Raw genomic sequence first — 24485 nt, 5'->3', positions numbered from 1 at the left:
CACCTCATGTGCGAGTTTGTGGCTGATACAGCTGAAGGTGGTATACAGAGCACACCTCACGAGGGCGAGGATGAGTGGATTCTTTGAAGGAGTAGAAGATGTGTGTGAGCATCGGGGGGGGGGGGGGGGGGGGGGGGACGCTAATCACGTTCATATGTTTTGGTCCTGTCCAAAGCTAGAGGAGTACTGGAAGGAGGTTTTTATGGTAATTTCCGAGGTGGTGCACGTGAAACTGGACCCGGGTCAACGGGAGGCCATATTCGGGGTGTCGGACCAGCCTGGGTTGGAAACGGGTGCGGAGACAGATATCGTAGGCTTTGCCTCGTTGATCGCCCGAAGGTGGATCCTGCTGGGATGGAGAGCAGCCTCACAGGTCCACCCTGTGACCTGGCGTGGCGGGGGGGACCTGTTGGAATTTGTAACGCTTGAAAAGGCCAAATTTGAACTGCGGGGAAGGATGGAGGGGTTCTACAAGTCATGGACATTATTCATTATGCACTTTCAAGAACTGGATAACATCGAACATTAGTTGGAGGGGGGGGGGGGGGGGGGGGGGGGGGGGAGGGGGGCTGTGTGTATTAAGGATGACTATGGGTAATCCCTGATTTCTTTTTTGTCATTTATTTATGTAAGCATGCAGGCTGATGTTTGGGGGTTGGTGGGAGGATGGGATCGTTGTTATTGTTATGGGGATTGACATATCTGTTGCTGATTATTGTTTATTGTTGGTGGGTGTAAATTCGGGAGAAAATGTGAAAAAAGAGAAGAATAAAAATATTTTTTAAAAAAGAAGCTCGACACCATCTAGGACAAAGCAACCCATTTGAGCAGTGTCCGATCCATCTTAAACATTCACTGCCTCCACCTCCAGCACATAATGGCAAACAGTGTAAACAATCTGTAAGATGCATTACAGCAATTTGCTACGGTTTCTTTTGCAGCGTCTCCCACATTTTACCATGTAGAAGGGCAGAGCACTGAGTGCCCGGGAGAGCCACCATCTACATGTTTGAGAACAATATTGATGTTCCTTAAACATCGCTGGGTCAAAGTCTTGGAATTTCCTACCTAACAGTGCTATGGATAAACCTACTGTGGATTGCAGCAGTTCAAGAAGGCAGCTCAACATCACCATGTCAAGGGCAGTTGTGTATCGGTAATAAATGCTGACCGTGCCAGCAATTCTCATGTCCCATGAACAAATACTATCCCATTTCCAAATAAGCTCCTAAGGACATGAAAACATTTAAAATCTAATAAAACAGTCCTGATTTGGAGTGAATGAATTCCTATAGTTTCCAGTACTGTAGCACAGTGGTTAGCACTGTTGCTTCACAGCGTCATGGTCTCGGGTTCGATTCCTGGCTTTGTCACTGTCACTGGAGAGTCTGCACGTTCTCTCTGTGTCTGTGTGGGTTTCCTCTGGGTGCTCCGGTTTCCTCCCACAAGCCCCGAAAGACATGCTGTTAGGTGAATTCTCCCTCAGTGTACCCGAACAGCCGCCGGAATGTGGCGATCAGGGGCTTTTCACAGTAACTTAATTGCAGTGTTAATGTAAGCCTACCTGTGACAATAAAGATTATTATTATTATTTTCTTTATTATTTTCATCTAACACTGTTTCCATCATCTATGTTCATTGGCACTTTTTCTAATAATCTTTGTTGGTGTCACAAGTAGGCTTGCTGTAATGAAGTTACTGTGCAAATCTCCTAGTTGCCCCACACCACGGCGCTTGTTTAGATACACTGAGGGAGATTTCAGAATGTCCAATTCACCTAATAAATATATCTTTTAGGACTTCTGGAGGAAACCGGAGCACCCGGAGGAAACCCACGCAGACACGGGAGAGTGTGCAGACCCAAGCTTGGTCCCTGGCGCTGTGAAGTAACAGTGCTAACCACTGCTACCGTGCCACCGGAATTTGTTATAAATTGATTAACCTTTCCTTTTGAAAGCATCTCTTTCCTACACTAATGTCCCTTCTAAACCAGGTGGGCATCACTGGCTGGGCCCAAATGTATTGCCCATCCCTAATTTAAGAGTCAACCGCATTGCTGTGGGTCTAGGGTCACACGTAGGCCAGACCAAGTAAGGATGGCAGGTTTTCTTCCTAAAAGAAATTCGTGAATGAGATGGGTTTTTTAATGTTTTTTTTTTAACGGCAGTGGTTTAATGGTCATCACTTTTTTTTAAATTCAAATTTCACCGCCTTCCGTGGTGGGATTCGAACCTGGGTCCACAGAGCATTTTCATTAACACTACGGTATTACCTCCCATGCTGAGTAATTAAATTGAAACCTTCTTTTGGATTCTTCAAACCAAGACGTGCAGTGTAATGTGTCCGTGGGAAGTAGAGGAGTGTACATCATCCGGTTTCCATTAACTCACAACAAGTATGAACTCCCCCGGTAACTGGGGGCGGAGCTTCCCCCTTAACAGGGAAGGGCTCCACAGTATAAAAACACCGGCTTGTATAGGTTGGGGAGGGAGACCCTTTGGGGAGTGGGAGTTTAGTAGTGTGTCATAATAAATCTCTTTTATTTTTGTATCCTACCGTGCGTCCTACAAGTGTTTCTCGCCCATTGGATTCTACATTGGCAACGAGGCTGAAGTGGCGTTGCCGCCGTCACCCCATGTTCCACACTGGACCACTTTGCCTAGGCCACAAGACGCCTTACCTAAACTTACCTAAATGCCTCATACAGGAAAGTTAGAGGACTTGTATGCAATTTCTTTTCCTGGACCAAAGCTATAATTGGAGATGAACGGCAGACCGTAACTCGACTAATTGCAGTTGGCGGGCCAACATATGCACCAAAAACTTGACAGACCCAGATGCGCCCAACTCTCGGTCTTTTGCAGCTTTGGCAGCCTTGGTAGAAAACCACTTAAACCCAAAACCACCTCTCCGTTTGATAATTCCACTTCCACGCAGCCACTCAAGCCGAAGATGAATCAAACTGATTTTTTTGGCACGTTTAAGGAAGCTGGCTGAGACTTGAGAATTGAGACCCTGAGCGAATCCCTTCGTGACCGTTTTTTTCTGCGAGATCTGCACGCTGCCACGCAGAGAAAGTTGACCAAATCCCAGCTGACTTTGCAGTGGGCAATTGAGAGTGTTGTCTCCAGCGAGTGCACAAAGTTGCAAGGGATGGTGATATTGAATCTGGGGCATTCTATAAGACGGCACCAAGATCTGTCCTGGCCAGAGATGGCGGCGGCCTCAGAGCAACCATGGAAGCAGGGATGAATCCGCGGAGCAGGGGTAGCCGGACAGGTGTCCAGGCCTAAGGCCCAGTGGGCCACACGACGACCAGTCCGTCGACTGCCCCTCCAAATGGTTCCACCCTCCTCGTGACTGCATACTATGTCGACGACCGTAAGGAGGGCCCTTATCAACAGCTCCACAGCGTTACGGCACCCCGGGTCTCCCCAATTCACGTGTCCCCTTTGGTACATGGGCACCCCATCGACATGGAACTGGATAGTGGAGCAGGTCTGTCTGTGATCAGCTGCTGCGCAATTGAGGTCATCCACACCCAGCTTCCACACATTGCCTCTCCGTGACACGGAGCCCAGGTTGGCCACCTACACCAGAGAGCCGTTGGCCACTTGAGGGCACTGCCCAGGTACAGGTGACTTATGGGCACCAATCCGCTAACCTACCATTGGTGGTAGTCTGTGGTGGGGGACGTAGTTTGCTGGGTCAGGATTAGCTGCACCATTTGAAACTCAGCTGGCAGATGGTGTGCTGCCAGACCTGCATGATGCCGATAGGATCCTGGCCAAATTCCCAAAGTCTTTGCGATCGTGGCCCAAGTCAACGTAGTCTCGCAGGCACGGCCTTGTTATTTCCGTGCCTGCCCAGTCCCCTACGAATTGTGGCCAAATGTCGATGCCGAAGGACCGGCCCGAACATTTAGAGATCATCTGCCGATTAGGCTGCCGTGATCGTGCCAGTCCTCAAACCAGATGGTTCCGTGTGTCTCTGTGGGGACTGTAAAATAATGGGGAACTACGTTTCCCCTTTGGAATAATACCTGGTCCCCTGCAGCGAGGATCTCTATGCAACGCTGAGTGGTGGATGAACATTCAGAAAACTGGACACATCTCGTGCATATCTACAGTTAATATTGGACTGGGACTCTCGCCAGTTTGTCACTGTGAACATCCACAAACGTTTATATGAATATACCTGGTTTCCATTTAGGGTCTTGTCCTCGTGTACTATTTTCCAGCATGTAATGGGAAAATATCCTGTGGGAATTACCCAGGGTGGCCGTCTACTTGGACGATATCCTTATCAACAGGGCATCCGACCAGGAGCATCTACCGAACCTGACTGAGGTCCAATTTAGCGTGACCACTCCACCTACCCTGCACGTCTTTGGGTTGAGGGAGTGAGACCCACGCAGACATGGGGAGAATGTGCAAACTCCACATGGACAGTGACCCAGGATTGAACCCGGGTCCTTGGCGTCGTTAGGCAGCAGTGCTAACCACTGTGCTGCTGTGCTACCCCTCAGATACACTTTCATGGTCTAGACTGACCATAAACCTTTATTGGACATGTTTAAAGAAGACCGAGCAACTCGCCTGTTCGCATCAGCCAGGATCCAGCGTTGGGCTCAATTGCTGGGGGCATATGAGGACAGCTTGGAATACTGCCCCCATGCAAAGATCCTTCGTAGAGGAGGCAGTGCCTGCACTCCACTTTATGGATCATTGTTGGTGACGGCGGCCCGAATAAAGTGCTAGGCCCAGATGGACCCACAGTTGTCCCGGGTCCACCGCATGTTGCTATACGGGGCCCAGCACAGGGCATTTGTTACCTCACAATTTGAAGGCCTGCACCCCCAAAATTCCAGAGCTCAGCGTGGAGGATGGTGTCCTCCTTTGAGGGACCAGGCTGGTGACCGCGGGCGAGCCACCTTACTACAGAACCACCATAACGGATGCCCATCAGTGTCCAAGATGAAGATGCCAGCCCGCAGTGGCCGGGCATTGACACGGATATAGAGAAGTTGGCCCAACAATGCGGACCATGCCAGGAGCACCAGAAAGCTCCACCAGTGGCTGTTGCATTCTTGGGCATGGCCAGGCCGACGGTGGTCGCGCCTTCACATAGACTTCCCCTGTCCTTTTCAGGGATCGATGTTCCTAATCATTGTAGACGCATACCCAAAGTGGTTTAACATCCACAGGATGCAGACAGCAAGATCAAGTGCGACTGTGGACCGCCTGCACTACATCTTCAGCACACACGGTATCCCATAGGTACTGGCCTCCGACGACGGAGCCATTTTCACTGGTTTCATGGTTGCAAACAGGGTCCATATCACCTGGCCTCAAACGGACTGGCCGAACAGGCATGTCAAACATTTAAGAGGGGGATGAAGAAGCCGACCAATGGAACCTAGAAAACCCGATTGGCCCGTTTTCTGTTTGGTTACAGGGCCACACCGCATGCCACCATGGGGGTGGCACTGGCTGTGCGACTCATGGGTCAATGCCTCCAGACGTGGTTAAGCTTGGTCATTCTGGGCAGCGGGAGGAGGTCCAGCAGGGCCAAGTGAAGTCTGAAGCTGACGTGGCGTCGGAGGCCGCTCTGCAGTTTCGCTCCTGGGGACGCCATCTACAGCTGGAATTTTGGTGATGGAGCCATGTGGATAATGGGGATCGTGGTACGCCAAACAGCCGGTATCTTGCCCTCTATGGACATTGGTGTGGACCACATCTATGGCCGTGTCCAAGAATTGCTAGCTCCCGCTGCCGATGCCCAGATTCCCCAGCCGCAACCTCCGCCGAGATGCCCGATGCGTTTTCTCTGATCCCGGCTGGAACTCGGATGTGGACGGTCAACCACAGGAAGACGCAGATCAGCGGCCATCGACACCAACGCTGATACCTGTGCCCGCTCCTCCTCTGACACCAGCCCAGCCAGTCCAGCCGCGACGCTTGGCACGGAAGCGCTGCTCATCTTGGACCAACCCCTTCAATGTAGGAATGCCGACACCAGGTAGAATGGACAAAGGGTCCCACGGATTGGCAAGAGGACATGGACATTTCTCCGGATTTGGTGGGGGTCGCGGCAGATGTAATGACCACCTGGGAAGTAGGGGACTGTGCACCATCCAGTACCCATTAACTCATAACGAGTATGAATTCCCCTGGTAACTGGGGGTGGAGCCTCCTCCTCAACAGGGAAGGCTTCACAGTATAAAAACCTGGCCTGGGTGCAGGTCAGGGAGGGTGACCTTACGGGGCAGGGGAGTTTGGTAATGTATCTTAATAACTCTCTTTCTTTGTATCCTTCCATGCGTCTTATAGTGTTTCTCGCCCATCTGATTCTACATGTAGTACTAGTGGCATAAAGGAGCACCAATCCTCTCTGTTACTTCATTTACTGTCTCGATCACCATGAGGAAATAGCTCTTAACGGATGTAGAAACTTGTCACCGTTTGAGTTAATTTTGCTCTGTTTCTGATTGTATTTAAGACCTATGATGGTAAGGTCTTTGTTGGAAGTTTTTCAGGTGATTGGAAATGTTTTAAATTCTCACAGCTCAGGTCACTATTGTGTACTACATTAGAGAGGGGTGATGTTTTAAATTATCCTGTATTCTCAGCCAATATTTCTTGGTCTAAAACTATTTTTAATAGTGCGAGGCAGGAAATTAGTCAAACTTGAAGTTGTTATGGTAGAATTATAAAATTATGTGGCACAAAAGGAGGTCACCTGGCCCATTGTGCTTCCACTGGCTATTCAATTAGCCCTGCTTTTCCCCCTAAATGTGAATCCTGTTCTCTTTTGAAAGGTATTGTTGAGCCTGTTTCTGCCATCCTTTCAGGTGGTGCCTTCCACAACACAACTACTCATTTTCTATCATCTGAACCAAAAATGTTTTTGCAGCATCAAACTAACCATCTGGACCTTTTTTAATATTTTTAAGTGGTCGATTACATTTTCAGACAGGACACATTCTGTAGTTTAAATGGTCTGGTATCCCATGAACATTAGGTGGGTTTAATGAGGTTTTAAATGGAATCTGCACTGAATAGTGCAGTGGTTTCAGACAATGTGGCCTTTGCTCTTGGATCCAGTCCAGCCTACAGGATAAAAGTTGCCTTCGTCTTCTGGTTGTAAGCATCAGATCAATGATGAAAACACTGTTCCCCTAATTGCCCTTGAACATAGTGGCTGGCTTAGTTTTTTTGGAGAACAATTAAGAGTCAACCACATTGCTGTGGGCCTGGAACCACACATGTAGGCTAGGCCAGTCCAGGGAAGGTCAGGAGATTTTCTTCCCTAAAGGCCCAGATGGTTTTGTACAATTGATAATTTTGTGATCACCATTGAACTAGCTTTATATTCCATTTTTATTAATTGCACTTATTTTCCACCAGCTGCCATGGTGAGATTTGAACTCGTGTACCCAGAGCATTAGCCTGGGCCTCCAAATTACTACAAAGATAAATGCAAATTACTGTGGATGCTGGACTCTGAAAGAGCTTTGACAAAGAGTCATCCAGACGTTAGCTCCCTTTTCTCGCCACAGATGCTGTCAGACTTGCTGCGAAAGTCAGTATTTTCTGTCTTTGTTCCAAATTACCTGTCCAGTGATATTACCACTATCCCACAATCTTGCACAAAAATTGAATGTTTCCATGCCCCAAGGTGTGATCAACTCAATATTTTTCCAATCAAAGAATGAATGGTTAGTGCCATTAAAAACAGTTTTTAAATTGTTCAATCCTTTGTACATCTTTTGTGGCATCAGAAATAGATGATACCATTTGCATTGCAGGGCGATATGTCTACATCAAAGTGCTACTTATAAGGCTACAGTTTTGCTTTAAAGATTGAAATATGCTAATAGTTATTTTTAAAAATAATAAATTTAGAGTACCCAATTATATATTTTTTCCCAATTAAGGGGCAAATTAGCGTGGCCAATCCACCTAACCATATCTTTGGGTTGTGGGGGTGAAGCCCATGCAGACACGGGAAGTGGGTTGTGGGGGGGGCCTCACGGTAGCATGGTGGTTAGCATCAGTGCTTCACAGCTCCAGGGTCCCAGGTTCGATTCCCGGCTGGGTCACTGTCTGTGTGGAGTCTGCACGTCCTCCCCGTGTGTGCGTGGGTTTCCTCCGGGTGCTCCGGTTTCCTCCCACAGTCCAAAGATGTGCGGGTTAGGTGGATTGGGCATGCTAAATTGCCCGTAGTGTAAGGTTAATGGGGGGATTGTTGGGTTACGGGTATACGGGTTACGTGGGTTTAGGTAGGGTGATCATTGCTCGGCACAACATCGAGGGCCGAAGGGCCTGTTCTGTGCTGTACTGTTCTATGTCTACATGCAGACATGGGGAGAATGTGCAAACTCCACACGGACAGTGACCCAGGGCCGGGATTCGAACCCGGGTCCTCAGCGCCAAGTCCTAGTGCTAACCACTGCGTTGCGTGCCGCCCTGAAATATGCTAATAGTTATGATGTACTTTTGAAATGTTGATCATTGATTGTTATGGTATTCATGGACTCTTAATGACTTTGTTCAGAAAATCTGTCATTAATCTGAAAATCACAGTAAATTGGAATTTATCAGATATTGTAATGTAAGTTTTCAACATTTTAATAATGTTACCTATTTAAGATTTTAAAAGAAAATTGAAAAATTTAAACAAGAATGATTACACAATCGGCTTATCTGTTGAGTTAACATTGATTTTACACATGGCTGATATCTGTTCACAGCAAACTACTGTCCTAATTTCAGTGTGACTTTGATTTTCTTGTAATACACTCCTTCCCATTCCCAAGCATTGTTAAAAGGCTTACCTTGAGCTCCTAACCTCTGGGAATAATGGTCCCAAGACATGAGAATTATGTTTCGCTGTTTTTCAGGTTTACCTAATTGAGCCTGCTGCTTTTACACCCCATTTGGTTTTGTTGTTCATTGAAGTTAAGGTAGAATGAAATTGTGTAGAGTGCAAAACCAGTCCCATAGGATTCCTAACTAGTGAGTTTGATTCAAGTTACCCCCTTGAATTCTGCGGTCATTTTTCTTTGGTGATAAAACTCAAAGCAGTGAACCCTAAAATAGCCTGTGACGTGCCTTTCCCTCTGATGGTATTGTCAAGCAGCTTGGTGGATTTCTGTCACTGCTCCTTTCATTCACGTGTAAGGCTAATTTTTTGTGGATTTCTTCTATTTGTATAAATGAGCTATTGAAAGCCAAGTGTCATGTAACCTTTGGACTGCATGGGTAAGACAGCTCAGGTGTAGAATAAGGCTTCCTCTGCTCAGATCTATCTCTCACTCTCTTATCAGGACCCTTAGGGTTACCGGTGGCAAAGATTTGAGTGGAGAGGACAGGCCAGCGTGTGCATAGTCAGGGATAACTAGCACTTTTCGACCTGAATTGTTGAGTTTTTGAGCAGTGCAGTGGCTGAGGAGATACAGCAAAGCCAGAAGATAGTTTTTGACAAAAGGAGGTGGCATGTGGCGCAGTGGTTAGCACTGGGACTGCGGCACTGAGGACCCGGGTTCGAATCCCGGCCCTCGGTCACTGTCCTTGTGGAGTTTGCACATTCTTCCCATGCCTGCGTGGGTTTCACCCCACAACCTAAAGATGTGCAGGGTAGGTGGATTGGCCATGCTAAATTGTCCCTGAATTAGAAAAAAAAATAATTGGGTGTTCTAAATTTATTATATGAAAAAAATAAATTTGACAAAAGTACTGCACTCAAGTACTGATAATACTTGAATTCACTAAAGTTTTTTGGGCTAGTGAAATTACCAATGAAACGCCAGGTTGGCCATAGAAAAAAAAAATGCAAAGTGATCTTTTTCAAAGAACTGGCCCAGGCACGATAGGCTGAATAATAATAATAATAATCGCTTATTGTCACAAGTGAGCTTCAATGAAGTTACGGTGAAAAGACCCTAGTCGCCACATTTCTGCCCCTGTTCGGGGAGGCTGGTACGGGAATTCAACCCGCGCTGCTGCCTTGTTTTGTATTACAAGCCAGCTTTTTAGCCTACTGCGCTAAACCAGCCTGAATGACCCTTGTGGACTGACCAAATTCAAAGGGAATCATATAAAGGTATGATTTCATACGCCAACCGGAGCCAAGTCGTCTACTAGGACAAATGACCCGGCAACCTTCCTATCAAAGTCTTACTGTTTGGAACATTATCAATCTCATAAACGCAGGCAATGGGTCATATACTCTGTCAAAACCAAAGTGGAGTGATCCTAGTTGGTTAAACCTGTAATATTATCTTGTGCAGCTACAAAGCAGTGTGTCATCTTCCATCTACTCAGTAGCAGCACAGCAAAGGGGCAGGTCCAGGTTTGAATGTCTTGCCCCCATCGAAGTTCATAAGATATAGGAGCAGAATGAGGCCATTTGGCCCACCGAGCCTGCTCCGCCTTCAATCATGACTGATCTCACCCTGGCCTTAACTCAACCTTCCTGCCAGTTCTCTATAACCCTTCAACCCATTACCAATTAAAAATCTGTCTGACTCCTCCTCAAATTTACTCATCGTCCCAGCAAGCACTGCATTCTCGGGTAGCGAATTCCAAAGGTTCACAACCCTTTGGGAGAAGTCGTTTCTCCTCAACTCTGTTTTAAATTTGCTACCTGTTTCTATTGGAAGCTCTGAACTTTGTACCATCACCTACAAGACTGAGTCACCTCTACAGGCCCATTTCATTGTGTAATCAACTGCACTGGAAAAGTGAATTACCCAACATTAGAACTTTATCTGGACTCTAGACTCATGGTACCAATAATTCTTATCTCTGTGGTCTTTGCCCTGGTAATACTTTTCAACTTCTCTTTTCTGTATGAGTGAAAAAGGAGGCAATGTTGCTACCCTCCCGTGTTTGAGTGTGTGCAAATAAAATTTATCTTTTGAGTTTATCTGAATGCGAGTTCGCTGTAGGGTTATTAATAGAAATTGTATTGTGACAACACCCAAGGGTTGGTAAATATGCCACCACTTGTAATGGAAATCTAAGTCTGAATGTTTTTCTGTTTACGAATGGGTGGTGAGAGGAGAAATCAGGGCTATTGAAATGAAACCCTCTCCTGTCCATAACACTGTAAAACATTGGTCATATTTCAAAATGTTTTTATTTGGCGGTGAATGCCTTGAGGAAATGTAATAAAGTTCTTTAGTCCTAGATATAATGTTTTGTTAAAGAATTGCAGCTCAAATGCCTGCTTGGGGAGACATTTTAAAATTTGTTAATTGATCTCTTGCTTGATTACATTCCACCCTGTGGGCAAGGTTTGGAACTAAATACTATTTTTAAGTCCTTTTGGATTGAAACATCTTTATTTTGTCAGCAGTTTTCTCTCCATCATAGTGTGAATTTGCTTTTATCTATGTGACAGAATATCAATTGAGTTTTCTAGATATAATGTTCCTCTGTTCAAGTCTGGTATCTGCTCAATTGAAGCTGCACAAATACATTAGTGGTACTCTGACCTTTTGCAGTCACCAATTGGTCTTGGTCAGCTGGTTCATTTTCTAACTTTAGTGATAATTTATGTTGAACATTGATTAACTCAAAGAATCTGAATTGAAAATGGCATATCTGATAATCCGTTTGTAACATCGAAGTAGCCTGGATCACTCGGCACAAGAATAGGGATTAATGTGAACCATGCCAATAGCAATCTCCTCAAACTGAATTCTATTTGAGGCAAAAAATCAAGAATTTGTCTGGATTTAGAGAAAGTGGCATCTCCTCAAATGCAGTGATAATTTAATGCCAATGTCAGCATTCATTTTAGCATTAAAGTGTTATTTAGAACTGATCAGATGGACTGAGCGTCCTGTGCATTTCTGCACTCTTAGCTAGGGAAGATGAAGCAACTGATTGAAGTGGGAAGGATGTGAGAAGATTTTCAAAAGAAGGAAATGTGATGTGAGAAAATACTTTTTCACTCAGTGAGTGGTTAGGTCTGAAAAGCACTGTCTGGAAGTGTGGTGGAGGCAGGTTTCAATGAGGCATTCTGGAGGGCCCAAGATGATTATTTTAATAGAAATAATGCAGGGTTATGGTCAAAAGGCTGGAGAATGGCACAAAGTCATAATGCTTATTTGGGAGCTAGTGCAGACACAATAGGCTGAATGCCCTCCTGCACCCTAACAATTCTAATTCTGTGGATATTTTGGGATAATGGGATTGTCCTAAGAGGAGAGGTTAAGGAGACTGGGCCCGGCCTGTATTCTCTTAGAGTTTAGAAGAATGAGAGGCAATCTCATTGACACATAACAAAGTTCTTACAGGGCTCGACAAGGTTATTGTAGGAAGGATGTTTCCCCTGGCTCAAGGTCGTGAATCAGGGGACACCAGAGGGCCGTGGAGGCTCAGTCATTGAGTATGTTCAAGACAGAGATTGATATATTTCCAGATCGTAAAGGCACCAAGGGATATAATAAGAATAATCGCATATTGTCACAAGTAGGCTTCAATGAAGTTACTGTGAAAAGCCCCTCGTATGGTATTGAGCTATAAGATCAGCCATGATCCAATTTAAAAGAAGTTCTGTCTTGGATTTTCCGACCACCCCCCCCCCCCCCCCCCCCCCCCAAAATCCTGCCTTGTCTTAATTTGCAAACTTTTCAACTGCAAGATATCCTGAAAAGAGATTTTCTCTGATAACCAGAAAACCTTCTTTACCACCACATTATTTCTTAGTTTCACCATAAAACTAGGTCACCTGAGTGGAAAGGGAGAAGTTTAGCAGGATTGTGTTGTGTGATATGGAATATAATTCCATCAATTTCAGTTTGCTCCCTTCTGGTTCTCGTCTATAACTTTCACAAAACTGGAGTGTTTAGTATTCGTGCATAAGACTTTTAGCAGCCTATTAATGCACATTTCTGAACGATATTATAAATGCAGGTGTGTTGAGCAAAAGGCCACCTAATTATTTTCAAATGCATAATTGCTATTCATCTGCCCAAATGTTTTTGATCATTTGTTAGGGCCACCGCAAACAACAGAACCTCTTTGATGCAGGGTTTCAGTATTATATTGTGGTGTTTTGCTAGACTTATGACGAGCACAAGTAAATTGTGGAAAATCTATGTTGCAATCTCGCTTGTAAAATAATTGTTCCTGCTCTGCTGAACTTCCATTGATGATGCTAAATTAGAACCATATATTTAGTGTTTGGATCTTGTAGGAAACATCCTTCCTACAAAACAACTTCAAAGCTGGGTCTCAATTTCAGTTATTAAAATATTCATTGTGTCACTAGCTGCAATACTTTCTTTAATTCACCGGTTTTCCTGTTTCACAGTATTAAGCAACAGCAAACAATATTAATAAATAAGGTTATGACAGCCTATCGCACACATCATTGGTCAATTCCCCTCTGGAGAACTATGCTCAATTTTGGGCACCACACATCAGAAAGGTCATATTAGCCTTGGATAGAGTGCATTACAAGGACAGGTTGCCTAGATTTGCCTTGCGTTCTGTTGTGTGTAGGTATTTTTAAGGTAAGGATATCAAGGGATATGTAGCAAATGCGGTAAATAGAATTGAGGTGCAGGTCAGTCATAATGTGATAGTATGACAGAGCAGAGCCAAGGCCCCTCGTGTAGCATTAATACCCTTTTTATATGTTCTAGGTTGGACGTTAGTTGCCCTTCAGGTTGAAGAGATCAAATTCCATCAGGCAGTCATCATGCCGCCTAAATTTAAACGACATTTAAATGATGATGATGTGACGGGTTCCATAAGAAGTGAAAGGGTGAGTAAAATGTCTTGCTGTTCATGATCTAACAGATAAAACAATGTTATAAAGGAGCCATTTGGAAAGTTTTGAATGGGATTTTTATTTGTTCACCATATGGAATCCTGTATTTGTATCATGGAAGAGCCAACAGACGTCAACACTTTGCAGTCTCCATTTCAAGAAGGGACCTTTGTCTAGATTGATTCTGCAAAAGCTGAATGGTGCCCAGTAATACTTGAGTGATGGTCCGGATTTGTGACTTTGCTGGGTCTCAATAGCTAACATACCATTGTATTGACTTAGAATTCCTACAGTGCAGAAGTAGACCATTCAGCGCATTGAGTCTGCACTGATCTTATCAAGAGCACCCTTCCCCGCCCTTTCCCCCTAACCTGCACATCTTTGGACACTAAGGGGCAATTTAGCATGGCCAATCCGCCTAACCAATTCCTCCCACATCTTTCGACTGTGGGAGCAAATCGGAGCACCCGGAGGAAACCCATGCAGACATGGGGAGAACGTGCAAACTCCACACAGATAGTGACCCGAGGCTGGAATTGAATCCGGGTCTCTTGGACTGTGAGGCAGCAGTGCTAACCACTGCTCCACCATGCCGCCTCTTGATCTAAGCTTTCCCATTACTTCTGACCTCTTCCCTCTATGTAATCATTATACACTAATTATTAAAGGCACGATTAATTCCTCACTTGAGCCCATGTGATGATAATATTTTCTGGGAACCAAATATGACCTGGAGCATCCATGATTTGGAAACTGTTAGCATTTCTCATCTGTCTGCTGGAAAGTGTAGATATTGGGCAAAATTGGAATAGGCTTGATTGTAGGATCTCCGTGTTTGAATACCTGCAGGTAGTTGAATGCTAGGCCATGATGCATAAAAGAGGCAACAACGCCGGAACCGTACATTTACAAAATACTTTTTTAATGTAAAGGAATGTTTTACAAAACTTTTGTTTGGCATCCTTTCATCGGGAAGAGATGATGGTAATCCAGTCTTCGAACTTTGGGGTCAGATGAGATCATCTGCGCTTGTTTTGATGGCTGAACAAACTGTTTCTGGAAAGGCAGAATCTGTCACAAGTGCCACACATGAATTTGTTTCTTGGTGCTGCGGGATGATCTCTGCTGATGCCCTGTTTGCAGAACTGGCATCTGCTTTGGAATTTCTAGAGCCACATGCCGTGGTGATGGTGAACTGCTCACAGCTGGTCTTGTCATTTGCATCGGTCGCCAGCTAGTTTCCCATTTATGGTGATTATTGTTGAAGGCTTTCATATCTCTTTTGATTATATTTGAATCAGAGCCTTCTGCACCCTGTTGGTCTCATTGCATGGGCTATCTCCACAAAAGGCATGTCCTTGGGAATGTGCCATCTTCCATCCTATGCACATGCCCAAGCCAGCGAAGCCTTCTTCGATTGAATAGTGCTTGGCATGTTTACCCTAGAAAGTACTGCTACAGTATTAGGTGACTTTTTTCCATATGATGCGAAGGATGTGTCGTAGTCACTAGAGATGGAAGTTATTGGACATTTGTTCTTGGCAGGTGTAAGTTGCCCAGGTTTAAGGGCCATTCAGCAATGTGCTGAGGATATAGGCCTTGTCGATCAGTATCTTGGACCTGCAGGTCGATTTGTTGTTTATCCATTCCCTGTTAGACAGTCAAAGTTAGTGTTGGTCTTTTCAATGTGCGTGCTGAACTCTTCATCAAGCGACAAGTCGTCTGTAACCATAAATCTAAGAATTTATTAATTACTTTCAGTGGTGCATTGTTGTGTCATATATGGAGGCAGAGATGTAGCAGTAGATGGGCGGCACGGTAGCAGAGTTGCTTCACAGCTCTCCAGCTTGGGTCACTGTCTGTGCAAAGTATGCACGTTTGCCCCTTGTCTGCGTAGGTTTCCTCCTGGTGCTCCGGTTTCCGCCCACAGTCCAAAGACGTGCGGTTGAGTAGATTGGCCATGCTAAATTGCCCTTGGTGTACAAAAAAAGGTTAGGTGGGGTTACGAGGATAGGGTGGAGCTATGGGCTTAGGTAGGTTGCTCTTTCAAAGGGCCGGTGCAGACTCAATGGGCCGAATGGCCTCCTGCACTGTAAATTCTATGAAATCTATGAAGCACCCTTCACAAAGGGGTCTAAGGGAAATAAACACTGATCTCGAAGGGAGTGATTAAGATAAGCGACCAATAACCTGATTGAAAAGATGGGTCTGAAACGGGATGTTGATGTTCGTGAGACAGAAGCTTTTGAGGGAAGGAACTTCCAGAGAGTAGGATTAAGGTTGTTTGTTACCCGTAAAGAGGGAAGGAGGATAGAGTAAGACTTGAGCCAAATAAATTTAAGGATAAAATATAGGGCCTGGAGGATATTGGAGAGAATTGGGAAAGAATAGGGTGGCAAAGGATGACTGGTGACCACGCAGGCATAGCCTGGACTGAGTCTGCATTGTTTATTGAGCTTGATTGCTAATTATATAATGTACTTATTTTTGATTTGAAAATGTTATTGTTGCACAACAAGAACACTGGTTTCTGAAATGACTTGGTAAGTTTTATCTCTCACAAAATGCTTTGGCCTTTTGTTCATTGGTAGATTATTTATTGCCTTGTAAATTTTGAAATGCCAATTTGTGTGTGTTTGTAACCCATATTGGCAAAAGTTTAGGTTCAGTCTGTTTCTCCCTCAGGCTAAAATGATCACCCAATAATCTACTTTTAGATTTCAGAATTTAAAAAATTAAATCCATATTTATTAAAAACAGGAAGGAATAAAAAAAGGATTTTGCTGCAGAAACACAAGGGCTTGTGTCATGATTCAGGTTAATTCTGTAATGATATGTATATAGTCAGGTTAGTGAAGTGTTAATAATTACATCTAGGTGTAACTCAAGCACTAGAGGACATTACTAATTCTCTGTATTTAAGACTGTCTCGCAGGGAATTCTGGGAGAAGCTGTGAGGAGAAGCATGGTGAGAAGCACAAGGAGAAACCTAGAGCAGATTGAATGTTAATTAGAGATAGACAGCACAAGGTTAGATCATAATGTAGTTAGTGACTAGATAGAATATTGAATCCTGTAAGACAGATTCAATATCATTTAATTATCATCTGCAGCTCAGTAGAATGTTCGAACTTCATTTAATTAGTGGTGTAATAATAAATTAGTTTTGTTTCAATCTTTTGATTGGTATATTCTTTGTCAACTCTACATCGGGTCATTCTGGAAGAAAAGACAAAGAACACAACATATTACCAATCATGGTAATATAACAAATTCCAGATACATTTTTACTTGCATCAAATAAAAAAGGTCCGCCTATTTATAGAAGTGCGATCTTATGCATTGAGTAACCTTGAATATTGTGTTGTAGGTAAAAAATTATTTTTCTTATCATTACTGGATGGTATGTCTCCCTGCTACATTGGATGTCCCTTTAGGTACCATGCGATGATGGACTTTCATTGGATTGATCCATGGTTATCCGTGGCAAAGTACTGCTGTGGTTTGCCGTTGCCCTCTGTAGTTTGGAACCTCTCCAGTTCTTACCACCTGCTGTCAGGCTTGTTGAAAGGATTTACAGGGTTTATGGGATAGGCTCGAGGGGCTGAATGGCTTACTCCTGTTCCTATAATCAACTTGTTTGGCCACATTTTGTGTGCACCTTCCTTGGCCATCAAGTTGTGAATTGGGAGTTAAACGCAGAGCTTCTGGTCCAGAAGTAGTGATGTTGCCACAATACTGCCATACTACATTGGATAGTGAATAATATAAATCTACATTATTAATGGGTTTATTCATGAGTAGATTTATTTAAAAAAGGACAACTGCAGTCATGAGCTAGTTTACAAAGCATTAAACATGCATTCCCGATCAGTTGAAATCCTTTGCAAACCTTTGGCTGTCAATCTATCTTGATATGTTTTGTTACCCTTCATATAGTCCTTGGAGGAATAACCTGTTGAGTTGTAACACCTATATTGTAACTCCTGCTGTTGACAGGAAATGCAGCAGGAGCAGTTGTGCATTGCTTTGTCTCTTCAAAGGGTTGCTTTCAACCTTTTTGTCTTGTTGGACAATATGCTTTGGGTATGCTGTTTTTAAAAAAAATCTTTGTTTTTTTTTCAACATGACAGCGTAGTTCTCCCCTATTTAGGTTGGTAATATACAGTTGGTTGCCCCACACAGCTCAATGACTGTGATGTCACAACAGAAATAACAGAGGCATTTATCCCGCTATGCTGTCTTCACTTACATCATGGCTTCGGCACTGCCGGTCAACTCATTGCTGTTCTTGTAGCAGTACTGATGCAGAATGTCTGCCGTGTTTCCTCTGTGACAGTCGCCCCTTCACTCCACAAGGGCCACTGGAAAATGGCCGGTGGCAACCTCTCCTTTCCCCCGTCCTGATGCTAGAAACTGAGGTCAATTGGAGTTCCCTAGTTGAAATTTCCATAAAATGGGGATCAAACTTCCTAATCTGTTTGTCAGCACACTTTGCATCTGAACTATTAATACTAATGATGTATTAAACAGCTCTGCTATCATTGAATAGTTGCATTACTCTGGCGGATCTTCTTTTAAAAATTCTGGTAGTCATAAAATTATTCTGAAAAATGTGTACCGTTTGTCTTAAACCCTCGATATTTTTTGCTTCATGCAAGGATCTAAAACATGGTGAACTTATGTAATGGCCTGTGTAGCTGTTCAAAACACTCCCTCTGCTGACCAACCAGTGAAACCACAAACAAACCATTCTTTGCAATGTGTGAGCTTCTAAAGTTTTACAAGTGTCCTCACTGGAATAGGTATATGGAATGCAAAAATCTTATTCAAGTGCTCCGGCGTTTGGTAAAGGCAGACCTTTTTATTTCTGCAGAGAAAGGATGGTCAAAATCAAAATACGACTAGTGTCGATCAGTACATTTCAGAAAATTTGGAATTTTACTGAGCCTGTTATCCCTGATAAGGTACATTTTTTTGGAAGTAAATAGTAGGGAAAAGGATGGCGGATTTACACTGAGAAGTATCTGACCTGGATTTGCTTCCTTTTTATAACACAACTGAGTAGCAAGGAAGTGAAGTGGCGAAAAACAAACTTGTATTCATGATGCATCACTTTACTGCCCGATCAAGTTGCACTATCTGCTAACTAGGCAATTTAATATTGAGTTCAAGCACCTTATATATTAATCATTTGTGATTTCATCTTCCCCCCTCCCCTCTGTGCTTTTGACACATTGTTCTGTTATTGTATCAAGATGTTTAAATTTCATAAATTCCAAATAAGAGAAAACAAATATCAAAGAGTTGCACTCTTGTGATATTGCTAAAGTATGCAAACCATTTAAGTTTTGCTGTAATGGTTTATAATGTCATTAGATGTGCTTGATTGAAATACTGCTTTGTAATTATCTCTCACACAGACATTTATTATCATATAAAGCTCTACAGGACTATTTTGTTGTGCCTAAATGCCTGTTTACTGTACTTTAGATTATAGACTCTGCAAACATTCCGGGCATATTCTGTCTACTATCATGCTGATCAGCAATGGACTGAGTTAACAAATACATTTGAAATGACAGATCAACTTGTCATTCCCCTTTTCTGTGTTCCTTTAGATTAGCCCCCACTTCCAAGCTTGAGTCATACACATTTTAAATTCTACAATGCTTCCTACATAGTATTTATCAAGCTGTTATTGAACTTGTGAATTATGTGCATTGAAAGCTTTGCTTTAAAAATGTGGGCAAGAAGTGTGCTTGAAACTAGGATTGGGTGTGGGGTGGAGATAACATTCAAAACTAATCTTCAGAAACATTGTGCTGGATTTTCCACTGGATGTTGGGACCCCAACATTGAACCCATATGGGGTTCACAAGCCTGCCAATGTCATCAGCGGGCCCACCCGTGCAGCCCTTCTGGGGGCGTCCTCCTAATTGGCTGCCTCTGCGTTCCTAGCTCTCTTCAGGGCGGTGGGTAGGTATTCGAGGCTAACGGCCCAATTAGAGGGCCCACAACAATGTCAGGTTAGGAGAGGGAGGCCTGCTGAGACTGGGAGATGAGCACAAGGAAGCCAAAACGTGGAGTTGTCCATGGCTGTCATTAAAGTAATCAAATAGAGGCCTAAAGTGTGTCACTCCATCAGGGTGAGGGGGAAACTCGCCTCAGGAGTAGTGGCTGGCCTGTCTGCATCTTTTCAGCCCAAGTGGTTAACCAGCCTGCTGCCAAGCTGCCACTTTGTTCCTGATGTGGCCCTTCCCCTTGACTACCAATCTTGACTCCTTGGGCCCATGGGTAATTCAGTTCATTATTTCATTTGAGTGATTAACAAATGTATAGAGCAGGCTCCCTAATTTCATGAACATGGGTAGAAGGAAAGTGTGTGTGCAAAGATAAAAATGAATACTGAAAAGTTCCCAGCCCCAGAAGTAATGCCATCCTCGAGAATAGCAGCATGAATTGATGTTAAACCTGAAGCTGTCTTCTGTGACGGGATATGTATCCCTGACTAACTAACGTTACACATCCCTGAGCAGAATAATTTTAATGTGTTTATCTGTACTGTTTGAAAAGCAGACCTTTTATTTTGAAGGCAGATTCTTGCATGGTGCACCCCCTCTGCTGCTATTGTATTTTTTCATAAATTATGTGCTGTTTGTTGTAAAAAATCACAATGTCACTTGAAACTATGGGTAAGGTTTTGGGTCAGGGCGTCAGGGGCAAATAGTGGTCCTGCTGTGTCACAAGCAGGTTCCTGACAGGGGGTGGGGTCTTGAGGACTGCCTAAAGCACTGGACCCCAGTTTGCCTCCGTGATTACCTACCTGCAGGGGTCTAGCAGACAAACTAGAATTGGCTTTAACTTAACCTTTTAATGGGCTGCTCACTAACTCCTATCTCGAGGAATATCTTTGGGATGGTATCAGCAAATCGGCATGCAAATGGCACATTAAATCACAAGCCTGCCTGTCTGTTTTGTCCCATATCGAGGTGAAAATTCATGTTTCGGTGTCTTGCTTTCTTGCTCAACTTACAGTTTCAGATCTGCTTCTCATTCTCTAATTTGGTGTGCAGTGGAATAGTACAGTTCCTTTTCACTCTTAGCATCTGGATTTGATTCCACCCGCACTGTTGTGGTAGATGGCATCTCTATAGGCAGTGAGGGTCCTGCAGCAAGTGAGGCAACCTCTCAGTTCAGCTCAGATTGGCAGGCACAGTCAGTTGGGTGGTGTGGAAAATACAGGAGTGGGGCAATTTCAAAGCACTGCAGTGGAAAGTGGCCCTCAGGAAAGCATTGGGGATGCTGAAAATCTGAAATAAACACAGGACATGCTGGAAAGCACTCAGCAGGCCAGGTAGCATCAATGGAGAGAAACAGAGTTAACTTTTCAGTTTGATGATCTGTCATTGGAATGGGTTTAGAAACAATATTGGTCTAGAGTAAGCACAATTTAGTTATTTATTTGGACTAATATACATAGCCATGGGAGACTGTTTTATGATGCTCTGTGCCACATTGTTTAAATGGTTAGTTACCTAGCATCAGCATAATTTACGACATGACAATATTTCATACAAAAGCAAAACACTGCAAATGTTGGAAATCGGAACTACAAACAGAAATGCTGGAAATGGTCACTAAATGAGACAGCATCTGGGTCAACATCCAGTCTACTACTTTTTGATCATTGACAATGACTGCCAATCAGCCCCTCTTCCCCAGAGAGTGAACAATTAAAATTATGGAGTCTCATTCCTTCAAGTGGTAAATTCTTGGAGGATCTTTCAAATGTCAGATTTTCAAATTGTATTTTATTTCTTGTATTTCCGTTGTCTCTTTTTACTCTCTTCTATTCACGAAGCCATAAGCTGCTCTTGCTCATGTATTTGCTTTGTTTGGCCCCTTGTCCCACACTGTAACCAATCACTGTCGATATACCATTTGTCAACGTACTCTGTTGATTATTCTTTTTTGACTACTATTTATATACTGTGTAGGTTACCTTGGCCGCAGAAAAATACTTTTCACTTTACTTCGGTACATGTGACAATAAATCAAATCCAATCCATCTGTCTCTTTCTCCCTCTGTCTCTTTCTGTCTTTCTCGTTTCAGTTTTTCCCCCTCTTTCTTTCTCTCCTGGTACTTTATTTGTTATTGAATTAACCCACTCTAATTTGTCCTCCTTCTCCATCCTCCCCCTGTTTCTTTTCCCATCCTTTAATTTAATTGGTTAAGGAGGCCTCATTTGCCCCATTCTTCACCAAATTCCAAATGGCCTTGCTCCCCTGTTACAGCGTGGACTTCCAAAATTTTAACTGAAGGGTGCAGGGACAAGTCTGATGAACAGGTCATGGCCCTAGGAACCCGTCTTCAGAAAGTATAGGGGTATTTATTGAATCTGAATTTATTTTGTAATATAAACATTGGTATCAGTTAATGAAACAATGACATATACTGTGATCCTGAGTCAAGTCATGTTCTGTCGGGTCATGTTCTGCATGATTTACTTTCTGTTATCAAGCAACCACTTGGGTTGTGATGTGGGTATGTGAGATTATGTGAAATCTTTAAAATACAGTTAAATGAACCAGTCATGTTGAAACCAATGTCTTCACGCTGGTGTAGAGTTGAACAAATGTTTAATGAAAAGTGATGGAGTAACTTCCAAAAGTAACCTTCTGGCATTAACATCAAACATTACCTTTTCTTTCACTTGTGTTGCAGCGGAACCTGTTGGAAGACGATTCTGATGAAGAGGAGGACTTTTTCCTGTGAGTATGGGCTTTTGTTTTCCCATTCAGAATCATTCCATGATGCAGTCAACCTTAATCATTGCAATCGCGCAAGGGCTGGCAAAGCAGCTCACTCTGCTGAGATTACCATCATGAGATTTCAGGCCCAACTTGAATATCTGAAATTGAATGTTTGATTCTTTACACTCTCTTTTCCACGATAAATATTAGAGATAGTTATACTGGTGATTTTAATTCATAATTAAAATTATTGAACTATCTTTGAATCTCCTCTTGTTTTTGTTGTGAGTAAAGGGAGTGCAAACCTGAATTCTGTGACCCAGGATAATTCTGGTTAACTTTTTCCAGCGCATTCATGTGCTGTATTTCTACTTTTAAAATGCTGCGATTGGGGAATTTTGCAGAACACACGTGGCATCACATGCAGCTGCAGGGCTATCAGAACTTCTACCTTTATGGTTGCCTGAAGGCAAACTATGGAGCCTTGGGTTCACGTACAAAGTTTAAATAATTCTGAATGATTGCCAGGTTTGGCTGTAGCTGTAAATTTGATTATTATTTGACATTTAAAACCTTTCATTTATGCCAAAAGTGTCAGAATTGAATACTATACTTTATAGCTTGGCAACAAATGCTACTGGCTCAGAGAATCCATTTTGTTCACAGTGTTTCTTACCTACATAATTTTGCTTCAGGGAAGAATATTCCATTTGTGATGGAATATTGGTGGAGTTGCAGATAGTGTTGAGGGCTGTTGCTGGTTACAACAGGACATTGACAGGATGCAGAGCTGGGTTGAGAAGTGGCAGACGGAGATCAACCTAGATAAATGTGAAGTGATTCATTTTGGAAGGTCGAATTTGAATGCTGAATACAGGGTTAAAGGCAGGATTTGTGGAAGTGTGGAGGAACAGAGGGATCTTGGGGTCCATATACATAGATCCCTCAAAGTTGCAATCCAGGTTGATAGGGTTGTTAAGAAGGCGTATGGTGTGTTGGCTTTCGTTAACAGAGGGATTGAGTTTAAGAGCCGCGAGGTTTTACTGCAGCTTTATAAAACCCTGGTTAGACCACGCTTGGAATATTGTGTTCAGTTCTGGTCGCAAGGTCGGAAGGATTTGGATGCTTTGGAGAGGGTGCAGAGGAGATTTACCAGGATGCTGCCTGTTCTAGAGGGCATGCCTTACGAAGAAAGGTTGAGGGAGCTTGGGCTTTTCTCACTGGAGTGAAGAAGGAAGAGAGGTGACTTGATAGAGGTGTACAAGATGATGAGAGGCATGGATAGAGTTGATAGCCAGAGACTTTTCCCCAGGATGGAAATGGCTGTCATGAGGGGACGTAATTTTAAGCTGATTGGAGGAAGGTATAGGGGAGATGTCAGAAGTAGGTTCCTTACACAGAGTGGTGGGTGCGTGGAATGTACTGCCAGTGGAGGTGGTGGAGTCAGAGTCATTAGGGACATTTAAGCGACTCTTGGACAGGCACATGGACAGAGTAAATTGAAAGGGTGTAGGTTAGGTTGATCTTAGATTAGGATAAATGGCCGGCACAACATTCGCAGCACTGTGGCACAGTGGTTAGCATTGTTGCCTCCGGCGCTGAGGACCCGGGTTCGAATCCAGGCCCTGGGTCACTGTCCGTGTGGAGTTTGCACATTCTCCCCGTGTCTGCGTGGGATTTGCCCCCACAACCCAAAGATGTGCAGGTTAGGTGAATTGGCCACGCTAAATTGCCCCTTAATTGGAAAAAATAATTGGGTACTCTAAATTTTGGGGGCAGCACGGTAGCATGGTGGTTAGCATAAATGCTTCACAGCTCCAGGGTCCCAGGTTCGGTTCCCGGCTGGGTCACTGTCTGTGGGGAGTCTGCACGTCCTCCCCGTGTGTGCGTGGGTTTCCTCCGGATGCTCCTGTTTCCTCCCATAGTCCAAAGATGCG

At 43.7% G+C, this 24485-nt stretch overlaps 1 protein-coding gene across 2 annotated transcripts in view; it reads left to right on the top strand.

Moving 5' to 3' along the window:
- vamp4 (vesicle-associated membrane protein 4) overlaps positions 1-24485 on the top strand; it is a 120982-nt gene that overhangs the window by 9320 nt on the left and 87177 nt on the right. For both annotated transcript variants that reach the window (XM_038794955.1, XM_038794954.1), the window contains exons 2-3: positions 13664-13785; positions 22520-22566. In XM_038794955.1, the coding sequence (XP_038650883.1) occupies positions 13720-13785; positions 22520-22566 (113 nt within the window). In that variant the 5' untranslated portion in view covers positions 13664-13719. The remainder of the gene's footprint in view (positions 1-13663; positions 13786-22519; positions 22567-24485) is intronic.

This window comes from Scyliorhinus canicula, chromosome 4, assembly GCF_902713615.1.
Source record: "Scyliorhinus canicula chromosome 4, sScyCan1.1, whole genome shotgun sequence".
Taxonomy (NCBI): Eukaryota; Metazoa; Chordata; class Chondrichthyes; order Carcharhiniformes; family Scyliorhinidae; genus Scyliorhinus; species Scyliorhinus canicula.
This window is presented reverse-complemented; position numbering and strand designations above follow the sequence as displayed.